This window comes from Rhineura floridana, chromosome 12 (assembly GCF_030035675.1).
Source record: "Rhineura floridana isolate rRhiFlo1 chromosome 12, rRhiFlo1.hap2, whole genome shotgun sequence".
NCBI classification, from domain to species: domain Eukaryota; kingdom Metazoa; phylum Chordata; class Lepidosauria; order Squamata; family Rhineuridae; genus Rhineura; species Rhineura floridana.
Genome location: NC_084491.1, coordinates 32,238,855 through 32,256,511, shown reverse-complemented (window position 1 = coordinate 32,256,511; position 17,657 = coordinate 32,238,855). Strand labels below are relative to the sequence as shown.

Genomic DNA, 17,657 nt, shown 5'->3' with positions numbered 1-17,657 from the left:
TATTCTTTGTAAACCACTTAGAGGTTTTATTTACAATTAAACAGTACTCAGATGAATTCTGTGTCTGTTTTAATGGCAGACGACCCTAACCCTAAGGTCACAGACAATATAGCCAAGTTCCTTGCGGTAGTCAGCAACGCTGGGTCACAATGATGAAAAAGAATATGAATTCTGAGACAAAAACTGCCTGCATTTTTAACAATTTCTGATTGTTTATGGATTTTGTTATATTCTTATTAAAAGGCACACCCACACAGAGTGTAAGATCATCAAGACCCCTATGGCAAGATATATGCCCCATGGTTGTCTTGATAACCCTACACAAAGGGTAGCCAACCATGGTGCCCTCTAGATGCTGTTGGACTCGAGCTCCCATCACCTCTGACCATTGGCCATGCTGCTGGGACTGTTGGGAGATGGAGTCCAACAATATCTAGAGGGTACCATGTTGGCTATTCCCATCCTAAACTGTATGATGTTTCCAGTCTGTAGTAGACCAAATAACCCAAAGCTTGACTTGTTATAGTTTTTGTTCAATGAAAGTATCATTCAGTACCAGGGCAGGCATACTTCCCACCCACCCCTGTTCAGGTGTTGTTGGTGTTGGTAGAACAGAACTACTTTGGATCCAGGGGCTCCAAAGAGAGGGGGATGATCAATGCAAAGTCCCTCTGGTTTAGGGATGCCAACTCTTGTAATAATAAATTCTAGTATTTGGATAGAGCCTAGAGGTAGAGAACAGAATAATTCTTGGGGAAGGGTGTAGCATCTCTCCCCCACCACCACGTTTGGGTGGGCCCAGAGGTAGACCACTGACGTTTTGGATGGGTCTGGTGGCAGAGGCCAGTGCAATAGTAGTTCTACCTTTTTTCAAGACAAAATGTCATAAAAGGTGAAACAAACATTCAAGGTGGTGATGGTGGAACCTGGCCTTCCCCCCTTGATTTCTACCAACTGGCCTGAAACATAAGAACCCTGGTCAGTTGGTAACCCTTATTTGATTATGCCCTTGTAGTAATTGAAATTGTACATCATTGGTGTTCACCTGGTTGGTCAGGCTTTGCCTGCAGTAGATTGCTCCAGTCCAGACTGAGGCACCACTGCACTGTTCTTGTTTGGTTTCAGGAGAAAGATTGGGAAAGAGACAAAAGGGAAATATGGTATGGGAGGAAGAAGAGACAAGAACGGGGGAAACGGGTGAGAGTGCGAGAGTGAGAGCAAGAGATGGGTATGTATGTTAAGGTAAAACCAAGGGTCTGAAAAGAATGAAGAAGATTCTTGTGCTATGCCATCCTCTCTATTTCTGCTGCCCTCTTTTGGACGTTTGATTTTTGCATCAGGAGAACTCGTGTTGCATTTGTTACATCAGAATAGCAATATTTTAAAATAAACAAACAGAGCATGGGGGCAGAAGATAGACCTGTCAGATCTCTGAGTGATTTGATTGGCAAAGATTTCTGACTTGCAACTGATAAACAATAGTAACAACAAAACAACTCCCCAAAATTATACTAATACAATTAAGAAAGCTGGGCGGGGGATAACTAGGAGTGGATTTTTGCATTGAAGGACTACTATGAATCCAGTTCAGCTCTGGTACTCCAAACACATTTCTTGAGCTCAGAATTCCTTAATTCTGAGTGTATATCTTTTGCATCAGGCTGCAGCTGGTGGATCTTAGAAGGTTCTATAGAAACCTTATGCCAGTGTTGGAATTGTTTTTAAGATGTTTTCAAAGTTTTTTTTTTAAGTTGTTTTGCTTTAAAGATGTTTTATAGATGCTTTTAGTGTTTTGTTGTTTGTTTGCCACCCTGGCCTCCTTCAGGGAGGAAGGGTAGGATATAAATGTAATAAATAAATAAAACAGCATAAAACAAAGTAGATCCTGCTGCAGTCTGTCCTTCCCTGTATTAAGCCTTATATTTCTCCAATACAGAGAAGTATCAGGGGAAATGCTTGATTGGTAAAGAGATCTCACTCCATTCCTACCTCCTGCTCTAAGCTTTCATGCAGGGGTGGGATAAAGAATGCTCCTCTACTCTTTCTTTCCTATGATTGGACAAAAGGCACCCTTAGGAACAAGGAGGGTCTACATAGCGTTTGACCCATGAAGCCATGCACGCATCATTCCCTCCATTATAGGATCTCTGTTGGTTATTAAATAAGCATCCCAGAGGACAAAGACAGCATGATTGTCCATCAGTTTGTTAAAGGAAATTTTGGCAAGCTCCTGTAACAGTATGACAGGATTTTGCATTAATTCCCCCCACAACTCATGCATCAGTGCCTACTTGCTGTATTCACGCTAAGAAAGATGGCTGCTCAAAGGATGTTCTATGAATACAGATTATGCATATAAAAATGTGGCTGGTTATAAACAGAGGGGGGAAACAGAGCTCATGGCAATTGCCTTAAAAAGAAATGATTTGCTCTCAGATAATCTGATAAAACAGCTGAAATAAATCACATAGCTGATAAAATTGGGATCGGGGAAGCTGAGGATTTGAGGGCAATCAGGATGGTGAAGGGGGTCTGGAGTCCAAGTTATTTGAGGAATGGTTGAAAGAGCTGGATATGTTTAACCTGCTAAAGAGAAGATTAAGAGAAGACATATCTTATTTACTAAACTCAGCAGTGGCAGGATCTAGCTGAGCTTTTTCACTCAGTTTGTATCTTACAGTCTGCTCTATTGATGAGATAGAACAGCTAGAATTCTTTCTGCAGAATGTCTGTATAGGCCAGAGGAAAAAGAAAATTTGGTTCACATTTTTTCCCCAGCATAATTATTGCAGTGGCTTACATGAAGTGCTTATTTGAACACTGCTTGGACGTCACTCAGGAAGGTTTTTTTATTTCAATTTTCTTTTAGAAGATAGCAGGCCTTACATCACAGAAGAAACAGCTAAATTTTTGGCTGATAATATTGAAACACATAGCAAACTCGCACCTTTGTTATCAAACAGACATTACATTCAGGGGAACTTTTATTTTACACTGCTGTTTAAAACATTTGCATAGTATGCTTTTTAAATACAAGACACTCTTGTGGATTGACATGTTTAGTGCCAAATTTCTGTAATCTGCAATAGTCAGACAGTAATGTGAAATGTTTAGTGCAGCCCTTCTTCAGCCTGGTGTCCTCCTGATGTTTTTGACTACAACTCGCATCATCCATGATCACTTGCCATGTATAAAACATCTAGAGGGCACTAGGGGAGGGAAACCACTTTAATCTATTCTAGCAATGAACTTTCCATCTTCATGTGTCTTTCTTGTTTTTTTAAAAAAAGATATTTTACTGCATAATAGATAAGAACAATGAAAAAACAAAACAAAACAGAAAAGCTATACAACATTGCAGTATACAGCGTGTATAGCTTCATCCGTCTTTCTGAATCTTATTCCCCACAGTAGTGATTTCAAAATGTGTCTCAGGAATTCCTGGGGTCCCTTAATAAGAGAAAATAATGAACAGTAGACAAAGTTTATTGAAAAACAGCTTGTTCTTGCTCACCACTATTGTCTCCCTGTGTTTAGCCACAGGAGAGTACTGAATATGGTCCAGGGTGCACTCTTAGTTTATGTGGAATGGTCATGAGGGCCAAGTGTCCTGGAGGGAATTCCATATTAATCATGTACTCTAGACTGTTCCCCTGAACCTCTACTAAAGTCATCCCCAACCTAATGCCCTCCAGCTGTTTTGGACTCCTAACTCCTGTTGGCTGCAGCCAACATGGCCAATTGTCAGGGTGATGGGAGTTGTAATCTGAAACATCTGGAGGGCACCAGGTTGGCAAAGGCTGCTATACTGCATCCAGAGTAGAATGTGGCAACTCTTCTAAGGTTCCTTGGCAGACAATTGATGTGGCAAGAGAAGCTGGGAAACTTTGAATACTGTTGCTCTAATTGAAGCAGACAGAGGGCACCCAGATACACTAATCTCAAATCAGGCATAAGTACACTTCAGAAGGCACCTTAAATCTGCAGTACTTCCACAGAGATAAAACATGGATATTAATCCTAATATTCAAAGTGGAATCTATTCATTATTTATCACATTTGTATCCTGTCCTTCCATCAAACAGATCAGGATGGCATAAACAGGGCTATCCATTTTACACTCACAACAACCCTGTGAGGTAGGTTAAATGGAGAAATTGTCAACAGGGATATGAATCTAGCTCTTCCTGGTCCAAGTCCAGCACTCTACCCACTATACCAGAAGTGTGGAACATGCGACCCTTGAGATGTTGCTGTAATACAATTCCTGGGTGCTGGAGTTCAACAACATCTGGAGGGCCACAGATTCCTCACCCCTGCATTATACAATATCAGCTGTCTTGGATTTTGGAATTCACAAAATATTTTGCTTGTACTCTAGAGCCACCTCTCGTTAGAGGTTTAGGGCAGCAGGAGTGCTTTTGCCATTGGAGTGTTTAAGCTGTCTACCTCCACCTGTGCTCAACTTGTATATCTGTAAATACATTCAAATATAACAAAACACCAATGAGTCTCGAGTGACCTCCTTCTAAAAGAAACCAAACCTGTCAGAGTTATATCCCTGTAACTTCTCACCATCTGGGAGACAAGAGCATCAATACATTTCAAGTTGAAAGGATTTAAAGGAATTTGAGGAAGTGCAGCCTTCTTGCATCTCATATGTCTTTGTACTGCACAGCAGACGTCCCATGGGAAGTGCCTTTGCTGATCCTCCAAAGCAGAGTTAATTTGAAGGTATGATTCTCAAGTCTTCTGGAAAGGAATGAAACCAATCAGGGCAGCCACTATGGCTCATTCCTCATCTGATCCATTTAACAGGGCAATGTGAGAGCTTTTCTCTCGCTTCTGCTTCCGAATTCCAAGCCCAATTTCTATTAGTCCATTGTTTCTCTTCCACCTCTTGGTGCAGCTGTGAACAATGAAGACAAGCACAGTTCTTATCAGTCAACACACTGGTGCTATTAAGAAGGTTATTCTGAAACTAAGGCATTGGGTGGTGAGTGTCTCTTGAACTGGGACTCCCATGCTCAGATTCTGATGCCTTCAGCACTCTGTTTCCACTGCAAGCCTCTTAGGCTGAGCTCTGAGGATGCCATCTAGGCTTCAGGACTAGCTTTTGGAATGTTCAGTCAGTTGATCTGAAGGGCCAGTCCTTGCTCACTTGGTCCTTATAAAGCCCTCACCTCAAAACTTGCTGCTCAGGTCCCAGGCCCACCAGAAGCAGCAGGCACATGCATTGCACAGAGGGAAGAGACTGCACCAGAATATGATAGAGAGGGAGTGGGGTGTATTATGAAAGAGATCATCTGCTGCAGGCTCTGGTCATCATTTCCTGCACTTGGCACTTTTGAAGAACTGGCTAGTTATATTATATTAATAGTATTCGTAATCTGCCTTTCAGCCAAAGGTCCCAGGGCAGATATATACACAACACAAACAAAACATTAAACAATAAGACTAAACCGGCATAAAACAAGATACAGAGTTCAGTTGCCATTAAAACTGACTGCATTGACTGAAATTCAAATGCCTAATACTCCACCCCTCCCCCAAACTCTGGAAAGAGGTGTGTTTTCACCTGCTGATGAAACATCAGCTCGATTGGGGTCAATGATTTTAACATCCCAGAAAACTTACCAATGAACCAGAGAATAGTTCACAACCATAATGAGCATACTTGTGGCATAATGCCAGCAGAAGCACATAGTGATGAACATCATGTTGCTGTGGTCATTTTCATCCCAAGCTGGTCCTCCCCAAGGTGAGTAAAGCACAAAACCTATCTGGGTAGAATAGAAAGACTCATGATCTTCCATGCAAGGTGTGGCACGTCAAGTGGTGAAGCTTTGCAGCAGGGAACAAACTGAACAGGGTAACTGAAAAGTGCCCAGTGCAAAGCATGGTAATTAGCACCTTAATTACTCTAGCTACATTACAGCAATATCTCAATGATTGTGGTAGTGTGCCTAAGGCAGTGGTTCCCGACCCTTTTCCCCTACGGACAACTTGAACAGTGCTGAGGGTCTTGGTGGACCACTTCATGATTTTTTTCTACCTGTTGTAGCAACTGTAATGTGATGTGCTAGATGATGCATGATTTTAATTGCACTTTATTGCTTCTTTTATTTCTTATATTGTATTTTATTGTATTACAATTTGAATTCCATAGATTTCTATAGAATTCAAATTGTAAGTGTTCTTAACAGACACACCATGGCCCACATGAATGAAGCCCATGGACTATTGGTGGTCCACTGACCACAGTTTAGGAACCACTGGCCTAGGGAATCAGAGTAAAACGAAATATAAAATTAAATGCTACAGTGTACAAGTTACCATGACTGTACAACATTTGGAAATCTGGTAATAATGAGTTTCTAATGCTTCAGTTCCATTTTGGAAAATAGACCAGTTAATTTGGAAGTCTGTAATGTGGGCAAATACATGGATGAGGAGAATTTTGGAAGCAAACCTTATTAAAACACAAAATCATAGAATAGTAGAGTCGGAAGGGGCCTATAAGGCCATCAAGTCCAACCCCCTGCTCAGTGTAGGAATCCAAATCAAAGCATTCCCGACAGATGGCTGTCCAGCTGCCTCTTGAATGTTTCCAGTGTTGGAGAGCCCACTACCTCCCTAGGTAATTGGTTCCATTGCCGTATGACTCTAACAGTTAGGAAGTTTTTCCTGATGTCCAGTCAAAATCTGGCTTCCTGCAACTTGAGCCCATTATTCCATATCTTGCACTCTGGGACAATCGAGAAGAGATCCCAGCCCTCCCGTGTGGCAACCTTTCATGTACTTGAAGAGTGCTATCATATCTCCTCTCAGTCTTCTCTTCTCCGGGCTAAACATGCCCAGTTCTTTCAGTCTCTCCTCATAGCGCTAATCACTGCATGCAAAACCACCCCAACCTGGAAGACCTTATTATCTATTTTAAATCTGCTCCTGTTGTATATCTGTATACTGTACATTTCTTTTACTTCCCAATACAATGGATCAAACACTTTACACAGCTGTATTAATCTAAAGCAGGTGTAGGGGACTTTTGGACTTCCAGATGTTGCTGGGCTACAACTCCATGCAGCCCCAGCAAGTATGGCCAGTGTCTAAGGATGATTGTTGTTCAGCAACATCTGGTGGGCCAAAGGTTCCCCACACCCGATCTAGAGCCATGGAACGTACACGGTGCCAGTTCCAGGTTTTGGCAGGCCCTTATCAAGACACCTTTCATGGGCCCTGTTCCTTTTGTGGGCGTACCTCTTACTTGCCATTATCATTACCATTTGCTCCACTTCCTCCTGAGCCTTTGCTCAGTAGTACTGCTTTGCATGCAAATGTACTCTGGTTCAGTTCCTGATGTCTTCAGGTAGGGCTGGGAAAGACTTTGCCTGAAACCCTAGAGAGCTGCTGCCAGCCAGTGTCAGCAATACTGAGCAAAATGGCTCAGTAGTCTGGCTTGATATAAAGCAGCTTCCTATGTTCTCATCATTTCTATGAGCTGCTTGCTTGCCAGGCAGAGAGCCAATGAGTAAGTAGGCAGTGGCATCAACTGCACCTCTCTCTCATCACCACCACTGTTTGGGCCAGTGAGAGGCTGGTGAACAAGTAGGGGAAGAGGGGATGCAGGTGTAGGGATCTCTTGTGAGTAGGTCCTCTCCTGGGGTGTGGGTTCTGGCAGGGGCCTGATCTTGCCAATTTTGACGCCATACTGAAAGTACGGCCCAATTCTTTAGACAGGAATTTTGCACAGTGTCATAACCTTTTGGACATCATCAATAGCAATCCTACTTATTAAAACCCCAAAGTGGCCAACCTGCCAAAACCAGGTTCCTTGCAGGAGGGAAAGGCTGGCACGGAAGAATTCCAAGATGATGTTATCTCGCAGGAAAACTTCCATTAGGGTGCTGGCAGCTCCACCAAAAATGGCAGTCAGCAACAGGGAATGGATGTGTTGATCCAGCATTGGTCGGTTGCTAACATGGAAGTAGAAGAGGAAACCTGTTGAAATAGGTAACATGTTCAGAAAGGCATAAAAACAAATATTTCACTGTCACAAGGATATTGTATTTTTATCTCTTCTCTAGCATACATATGGAATTGTAGGAGAACACGTGAAGTTTTGCTGCAGTCTTGTTTATGGGATAAATGTACAACATTGAATTGGCATCTTATTAATGCAGAGGTTTGCAGTAGCATGTCTTACACCATTTAGTTTTAAGCCTTGGGCCCAGTGGAAAAATGGACCGATGTGAATTACTTATAGAAAGCCACAATGGAGTTCACCCATGTTGCCTATTCAGACTGTGGGTTGGATTCAGATCTTGTAATGTTTAAAGTAGACCCATTGTAATTCATTAGACTTTAAACTGGTAATCACTAAAATCCTCATTGGTTTCAGTGGGTCTCCTCTAAGCTGTCAGGATCCCATTGAACTCAGACCTTGGAGAGACCTCTTCAGAACCCTCTGTAACCTGTTGTTGCAAGTTTCAGGATAAAGTTGCTCATCTCTGCTCTGATCTTCATGCCACTATTAGTGCAGCCTCAGAACATATTTTATAAGAACATATTTTAAAGCATCTTCCTTGTTGGTTATGGTTAAATTTAATATGGGATAGTACCAACTCTGATGGGAAAAGACCTGGGGTGAGCCTTCAGACCCTATAATATTTGTCGCATATTTTCATAACCCTAGGTGGATTTAACTCTTCATATTTCTTCTTTCCTTGCTGCCGTTCCCCCCTCCCCGTCCAAAGTGACACCACAAAAGACTTTCTAATGGAGCCTGAATGCACTATACTACGGAACAGTTACAGGAGAGACTGCTAGTTTTATACTCTGATCAATTTGCTTGCTTAATACAAGAAAAGCTTGAAAAAAGGCCCCAGACTCGCATGAAAATGAGCAGAGAATACTAAATTATATGCAGTCCATGAGCCTGCTGCTTGGATTGGATGTGCCAGGTGAAAGCAGACAAGGCTGGGATTGCCCAGAGAGGCATTAGTTGCTCTCTGGGGAAAAGCAGGACACAGGAATGCTACCTGATAATGTCCTACAACCTCTGCTAGCTATTATTGTAACATGACAACAAGCTCCAATATTACACTACCTGAGGGATTCCGCACAGCCAGCTGGCAGATTGTATGGGGAGTCTTTAAACTCCTTGCCATTAATTAGAAGGTAATGTAAGAAGAGCTGCTTGTCTTGAACCAAATTATAATCTTTAGCTTTGTCAGTCAGCCTATTCACTTCATTTGCTCATGCAAATCACCTGCCCAATATTCAGTGATGGGCGTACAAAGGAAAGTTTTAGGTATTTTGTATTATACATTGTCTTAGGTTTTCTGGTTTTAATCATTTTTATCTGTTGCACTTTATCTTGTACGTCACCTTGAGACATTTTGAAAGGTAAAAAGTGATTAACAGATGTTGCTATTATTAATAATTGGTTGAGGGGGTGCAAACACTGTCACTAAGGCTGGAGACAGACAATAGCTTTTAAAAGAGTTGGCTTGAGAAATAGTTATCTTCTCAGGTGTGGGGAACCTTTGTCCCTCCAGATGTTGCTAAACTACAACTCCTGTCTGCCCCAACAAACATGGGAGTTCTGGTTTAGCAACATCTAGAAGGCCAAAGATTCCCCACACCAGCTTTAATCCTACTGCCTGTTATCTCTCATTAAACAAGTTTTGCCAAGTTTTTGAAATAACATCCAAAGTCTTTAACTAGTGGTGAAAGGTGAGAAGAGTGTGTGGTAGGGATAGGGAACCTATGGCCCTCCATATACATTTAAAAAGAAGATATAGCAATGATATTATAAATTCTGAGAGTCCTGCCACAATAATCTCTCTGTAAACCTTTGGACAGGATGATTCTCTCTTCTTTCACTGTCCTTGGGTTTGTAGACTAACCAGAGCCATGCTATAGCTCAGGAGTACAGCACATACCTTGCTCATAAAAGGCCCAAGGTTCTGTCCTTGGCATCTCCAGCAGCACAGGAAAAGATTCCTGTATGACACTCTGGAAAGTCTCTGCCAGTTGGTGTAGGCAGACCACTGCTCTGACTCCAATATGAGGCAGTTTCCTATATTCACCTATTATCACTCAAAGTCTCAAGATTACATAGACATGAGAGTGGCTGTATACTATAGCCAGCATGGATTTTTCACATTCTGCCATGTCAAATTGAAAATACCCCATGTCATTCTGCTGCTTCCCATAAACTCATTTCAAAACAAAATCTTACAGAACGTATAGTCCTGAACTTAGAAACACTTGCTTAACAACCCTCTAAGATTTTGTGGTGATACACAAAACACTCAGAGGGAATCTAGAGTTCAAAGTCTAAAACAAGAGAAAACAAATGCAGACTGTCATGCCAGTTTGATCCCCTTAATTATTTTCCTGGGTCACTGGTAGTAAATAGTTAAATCTTTTGATATTTTCCATCCCGGTGACCTGGTGATTTTACAGCCCAGCTGTATCAGCTTGCAGCAATTTGGCACCTCTCTATCAGCAAGAGGAGCCTGGTTCCGTCAAGGCCGTAAAAACTCCCTCGGCTTGTTATGGGAAACCAGGAGGAACGGCACCTGGTGCTGTGGGAACATCATTTCATCATTCCTGTGATGAAGCTGCTAATTAGTTGATTGTCTCCGGCTGAGGCAGGAATTTTCTCCATAAGAGGAGGCCTCGGACTTTGGGCTGTGTTCCACTTGTGGGCACCACCTTGCTTATGGTGATGCTCTGCAGTGGCTCCATTATACCTCCTGACTGGCAGTCCCTGAGGGGAAGGACGCTAACGACTGAGAGAGAGCTGAGGCTTTGTGAGTATAGCTGAGGCAGTTAGTTTTATTATTTTCATTTTGTGCCAAGAACCTTGTGTAGACTGTTTGTTATATACCTTGCCCCTTTGGGTGTTGGTTTTAGGATTTGATTTGCTGCTCAAAACTATTTGTATGTACCTTTTTATCTTTTGTACTCTTTATCCCTTTTTTATTTTTTTTATTTTAATAAACTTTACTTATTTTAAAGCAACGTGTGTTTATTCCAGAGAAGGGGTTCAGTTCCTAAATTCAGTCCTGGCTACTTGACCAAACTACCGTGTACTAGAGGAACGTTTTCACTTAAGACTTCTGAAGGGGCCAGGAGGGTATCAAGCCTCTGGTCCTGAGAGGCTTAGGTGTTCAGTGGGCTCTGGGGGTCCCTTCACCCCAGAGTAGTTAACCAATAGAAGGGTGGTGGCAGTACTACCATGCAGGGTTGGTGTAAGCATACACAACCCTAGCAGACCAGGTTTGCTAGGATCAATTGCCCAAGGCTGGGGGTTGATTCCTGGGACAGTAAAAGTAGGAGGAGTGGAACTCCCTGCTTTCACTACACAGACATCTGTTGGACTTTTTTCTGTCAGTGGTCTCTATGTTGAAATTTTTTAAAAATAAGCCATGTTCACAGAGGACCTGTAATTCTATTAGTGACCTTGCCCCCATACTCTGACTTTCATCTTCTGCAGTTTAAAAGTGGAAAAAAAATGCATGGCTGATTTTTAATTAATTTAAGAAATTTAACATGCAAGTCTATGATAGTGCAGGCATACTCAGTAAGAACCAACTATCAATGTCCTAAAAGCCAGACTAACAGCTGTTTCCCTTGGCTAATCAGGGAGCCACACTCATACCAGTCATTTTTTCTACTTTAAACAGTCATGACTTCTCCCAAAGAATCCTGGGAAGTGTAGTTAGTGAAGAGTGCTGAGAGACTCCTATTCCCCTGACAGAGCTCCAGTGGCCAGAGTCAGCCCCTCTTCTGGTGATTGCAGCTCTGTAAAGGAAATAGGACCTCTTCTAACAACTCTCAGCACTAGAGTTGCCAGGTTCAGGGCCTGAGACTGCTTCTGTATCTTTAGGAGAAGAGAAAGTCAGCCAAGTGCAGGTGTTCTTGCAGCACTGTAATGGGAAAAACCACAAGGTGGAATTCTCCCTTCCCCCTGCACAACTTTTAAAGATACAGAAGACTTCTGGAGGCTGGCAACCGTACAGCACCCTTAACAAATTACACTTCCCAGGATTCTTTGGGGGAAGCCATGACTGTTTAAAGTGGAATAAATGTCTGGTGTGGATATGGCCAGGGACAGCTTTGGTTTAAATTTGATTGTCTGCTGTAGATTAAAAAGGTGGGGGAAATCCCCCAAAATAATGATACTGTTAACAATGTTTTCCTTTTGGAAAGGAAAGGAAAAGAGCTTTCCCTCTACCCAGTGCCCACCCACCCAATCTATTCCCTCCCCTCCCCCTTCCTCTTCCTCCCCTTTCCTCCCTCCCCCTCTTTCCCTTCCCTCCCCCTTTCTCCTCCTTATCCCTCTTCCCCTTTCCTCCCCCTTCCTCAGGTCAGTTTCACCTATTCTAAGCATGATTGCACAGGTGTAAATCCCACTGAACTCAATAAGCATGCAAATGATCAAACCTCCCCTCCTCCTCTCCCTTCCCTCCACTCACCATATGCTCAGAGGCACATGTTACCAAATTTTCCAAGCTACACCGGAAGTGGATTGGACTGTGAAAGACCAATCCAAATTGTGTTTGCATTTTGACAAATTTGTAGGGCAGTACAATATCTCAGGTCTCCTGCTCCCCTGATGCATTAACTATAGCTGCCCAATTTCCCTGCTTTTTAAAGTTTGAAGGAAATATCTGTGGGCTATAAGTACATTCTTAACCACAAGGTTTTTTTTTTTTTACAATAATTTTTATTCAAATTTTCATAAAACATACAAAACAAAATCATAAAACATTCAAAGACAAAAAACAAAACAAAAATAATTGAACAAAAAAAATAAAATATTGACTTCCCATTTGTCACAGATCAAATCAGTTATAGGTCTACAATATATAACAATCCTGTCTCTTAAATCATATTATAAAATCACTTTCCTCCAGTAGTTATCTTAATTAATCATCAAATCTCATAAACATTACTTTATTCTTTCCACAAAAAGTCAGAGAGGTTTCAATTCTTTAAGAAATATATCTATCAATTTTTCTCCAAATAAACATGTCGATTAATCCATCTCGTTAATAATTATAATAATCTTATTGTCATAACCATAGTCCAAATAAACATTTCGATTAATCCATCTCATCAAAATCTGTTAGGTTCAATAATTTCAATAGCCATTATTCCATTATCCCTATTAGTTCCATCTTCCATCTCCAATAGTCCTGTTAAGTCCAGTAATTTCAGTGTCCAATCTTCCATTATCAGTATTCCATAATAATCTTGCTGTCGTAGCCATAGTCATATAATAAGAGTCTGATGGGAATTTCCTCTATCCCAAATATTTTCTTGCCGTCCATTCTGAATAAGTTGCTGAAATACTGCTGTAAAGTCATATCTCTGTTCTTCTTTTTTACAAAATGCACTGGCTCATCTCTTGAGAGTTTTTCCATTGTCACATGGCTGCAGTTAATTCCATAGATTTTCTCTATATCAAACTCCATCACGTCATTCCAGTCCAAAAGATTATCCAAGCCATTGATAACTTTATCTCTAATATCTTCATTAATTTCTTCAGAGATAACGTTAAATTCCAAACAGTAGATTTTATTTCTAAAATCCATAAACTCCAGATCTTTTTCCAATTCCACATTTGTTCCAATCTCCAGGGCTTGTATCTTCCCTTTATTTTTTCTTTTCTCATCTCTGATCTCATTCTCCTCTCTCACAGGATCCCCTATTTCTTTAAGCTCCTGTGTCATTTTGCTCAGTTCAATTTTCAGCTCCTTACTACCCTGTCGCAGGGTTTGTTTGGTTATCTCAATCTCATCCATTATTTTCTGAAACATAGTTACTTCCAGATTCTCAGCCACTTTCTTGATTGCCATTTTTAAAACCACGAAAACAAAGCAAAACAAAAATAAAGAAGAACCACTTCTTATTTCAGCAACAATCGGGTTAATATTCCAGGCTTGATGACATCACAGTATAAACAGAGCAGCCTGCCTTATCTCTCTATGTTCGAGAATGCAAAACAAATTTAGTTCCCAGCATCAAAACAGTTAGTGGCGTCGTGAAGAAGCAGATTCGTCAAAGTAAAATAAACCAAAAAGAGAATAGTCCCAGACAATATAATATTCCTCGGAATAGAAATCAGGAATAGAAATCCCTCTTCTGTTTATATCTTTAGAATGCACTTCCAGGACAGCTTTTTGCGACAGAAACAGAGATAAGCTGTTAATTTCGTGAATAACAGAGAAGAGTTATAGCTCACCCAGAAGTTGTCCAAAGCCGATCAATCTGACAAATCTCCTTTTGCTGCAACAATTTAGACCAAGTAAAAAAAAAATAATAGAAAGAAGAGTGCTTGCCTGTTAGTCCGTTCTCTCTTTAAAGAAAAGATAAACGTATCGCTTAAACAGATAGAGCTTGTTCGGAAGTCCGTCCGGCATTGTTGGCTGGACCTTATCTCATAAATTAATGAAATCCAGTCCTCCCAACAAAAACAGGCTTTTGAGGTTGATCTCTGTTTCTCCCTGCCCGGGAGAAATTTCATCAGTCAAAAAAAAAAAAGTTCTGACTGATTTATATCTGAATAAGCTTCTTTTGAGGCGGGAGCCCGTCCCAAAAGCAGGCACAAGCGAAGTCACCCTTCCCGGAAGTCCACCACAAGGGGTTTTTTTGCCTATTAGTGAATTAGTAGTTACCTTCCATGAAGAGTGCAACAGCAAGTGTGAGGCGATCCAGTCCTACAGGGATTATGGCTGGGGAATAGGTGAGTATCTCAACTGCTCCACAGATACCAAAGAACAGGTACATGGTCGAATGTTGCCAGTTCATCAGCTTCACCCAAGAATGCTGCTCTCCACTGTAGAGATACAAGTGGGGACCATCTGGAACAAATTGCTCAGCCAGGATCCCTAAAGAACAGAGGCAAAGGATGAGCAGATCCACCTGGAGGAAAACCCTCCCCTTCCTTGCAATTAAAATGTCACAATTAAAATGTCACAATGTCATTTTTGAACTGTAGAGCAGTGTTTCCCAACCTTTATGAGTATGGGACCCCCTTTGTAAGCTCAAAAAATTTCATGACCCCACCCTCTGCTAATTGTAATTTTAGTCTCTGTTAATTAAAAAAATGGTGTGTGGCAAAATCACATCTCCAAATATCCCTTTCCATTAAAAACTCCCTGCAGACAGGGAGATGTTGTTTTCTTTTCTTAATGCAAAGGTCCAATCAAATTGGTATACCCCTCCCCCCCACAGTATGAAGATGTATAGTCCTGTCTCCCAACACTAGGGGGTTAGTGTTGGACTTAAGATCCAGGTTCAAATCCCCACGCAGCCATGAAGCCCACTGGGTGACCTTGGACCAGACACAGCCTCTCAGCCTCTCACAGTCGCTCACAGGGTCTGTGTAAGGATAAAATGGAAAGGGAGGGAACCATGTGCACCACCTTGAGCAACTTGTTGGAAAGGTGGGATATAAATGCAATAATAAATAAGTAAATACATTTCAGCTGCTGTATGTGAACCCCAGCCTCAGCCAACCTGAAGCAGCAATGTGGTGGTGGTGGTGCTAGATTGTGCAGACAAAAGGATGGATAGATTGAGGAGGAGGGTTAGTGCTTTTAGGCCTTGAGATGATAATCAGAACTGATGACTTGGGAAATGAGAGCAGAGCAGAAGACAGATCAGCACACACACGCATACAAACACACCTGCCCCTCCTGCAAGCATCTGCATCCATGCATGCGTTCAGGCACATTGGAGGGGGGAAACCCTAAACTGCCACAGCATCTTGGAGAGAGAGATTGGGTGTGTGGAGTGTAGGTGGAAGAAAGGGGGGGATGCTGGCACAAACACAGCCTCAGAGATGGGGAGCAAGGAAGTGCCGGGCTTCCTCACTTTCTCCTTGGCTCCATCTGGGCCAAAGGTGAGATCTGGGTGGCTGCACAAATAAGAATAATTTTTAAAAGGAGTTGGCAGTGAAGCAGGAGCCAAGAAAGGCAGGCAGGCCGGCCGGCTGCCAGGAAGGAAAGGGGAAAACAGCCTTTCCTTGCAGCCTTGCTTCTTTTGCTTCACAAAAAGCCCTCTCATTCTGAGCAAGGGCATCAGCAGCAGTGAGGAGACAGGAGTAGGAGAAGACAGAAGTCAGCAATAGTAATCCCCAATTCTTCCCTGATAGCTCCACCCTCAGCCTCCTTCAGCGTCTGCCATGTTTTATATGCAGACGCTTGCCCTCGGCACACCTGAAAGACACTTTGCCACTTCAGCAAAAGTCCTCCCCTCTTATCTGGAGCAAGGGGAGGTATAGCCTGCAGCAGCAGTGGATAGCAGACAGCATCCAGGGAATAAAGACTTTTTTAAAAAAATAATAAATAATTCTTTTCTTTTCTTTTTGCTTTTCTGGATTAATTCATGGCCTCCCTCAGGGTCACGGCCTCCAGGTTGGGAATCACTGCTGTAGACTATTGAAGGGTGCACCAGGCTCAGGGTTGACTTCTGCATGCTCCCCCCCCCTTTTTTTAAACTTCTGCATGCTTCTTGCCCACTGATGACAAACATAAGTTTGTCTGTCAGTTATATCAGGCTAGCAAAGATTTCATGTTTCTGTGAGTCAGAATGCTGTTACAGGGATGTTTTTAACATTTTTTAAAAAAAATTATTAAAATTTTTGCCTCTCAACTTCCAGTTTAAAATAATTTCATAAGGGAGCTAACAAAAATTAAAAGTGAATTTGTTTCCAGGCTCAGTTCAAAGTGCTAGTTTTGACTTAGGCTGTGAACACATTAGTCACTAGATTAAAGCATTTCCATTAGCCACATGTGGAGGGGGAACGGGTTGATCTGCTGATTAGTTGTGAAATCTCTCTTTTTTTAAAAAAAAATCACTCAAGCTGCTCCCACCAGGTTTTATAGTAGAAAGAGGCGGGACTTGACCCCTTTTTCATCAAAGAGAGGTGGAGATGCACTGGAACAGGCAGAATTGTGAGTGTGTTTCTACACTTATAAAAGCCTTATGTGGCTCAGAACCACAATACCTCAAGGATTGCCTCTCCTCGCGTGAACTGACACAGATGCTGCAGTTGTCGTCTGAGACTCTTCTACGTGTGTTCCCTCTATGGGAGGTCAGGGGTGGCAACATGAGAATGAGCATTTTCAGTGGTGTCTCCCCCTCCCCCTTCGTGCAATACTCTTCCCAGTGAGGCATGCCTGGTGCTATCCTTATCTACTTTAAGGCACCAGGCAAAGACTTTCCTCTTTACCCAGGCTTTTGGCTCTTAATTTGAAGGGTTTCAGGAATTTGTGCCTCTTTTAGTGGAGTGAAACACTGTCTTCATAGATGTGTTTTTAGTGATTTGTGTTTGTTTTAATTCGTTTTAATGTAAGTTGCTTTGGGTCACTTTTGTGAGGAAAGACACTAACAAATATAACCACAGCTAAAGACAAACCAAAACATTAACAGCAGCATTAATACAAATCCATATCCGATATCGTACAAGTTCAAAAACACAGGGACAACATAGCTAAACACCACAGTTTAGGCTGCAATCCTAACCCTACTTACCATTCAATTCAGTAGGATTTACTTCTGAGCAGACATGGTTAGGATTGCATTGTCAGTTGGTTAGAATAACCTAGTAAAAACATTTCGGCCAATGAAAG

At 41.9% G+C, this 17,657-nt stretch overlaps 1 protein-coding gene across 3 annotated transcripts in view; it reads right to left on the bottom strand.

Moving 5' to 3' along the window:
- Positions 1-2,807: 2,807 nt before the first annotated feature.
- Positions 2,808-17,657, bottom strand: part of TMEM45B (transmembrane protein 45B) — a 36,045-nt gene continuing 21,195 nt past the window's right edge. For all 3 annotated transcript variants that reach the window (XM_061592518.1, XM_061592516.1, XM_061592517.1), the window contains exons 3-6: positions 14,697-14,909; positions 7,817-8,001; positions 5,638-5,783; positions 2,808-4,909 (exon numbers count right to left, since the gene is read on the bottom strand). In XM_061592518.1, the coding sequence (XP_061448502.1) occupies positions 4,792-4,909; positions 5,638-5,783; positions 7,817-8,001; positions 14,697-14,909 (662 nt within the window). In that variant the 3' untranslated portion in view covers positions 2,808-4,791. The remainder of the gene's footprint in view (positions 4,910-5,637; positions 5,784-7,816; positions 8,002-14,696; positions 14,910-17,657) is intronic.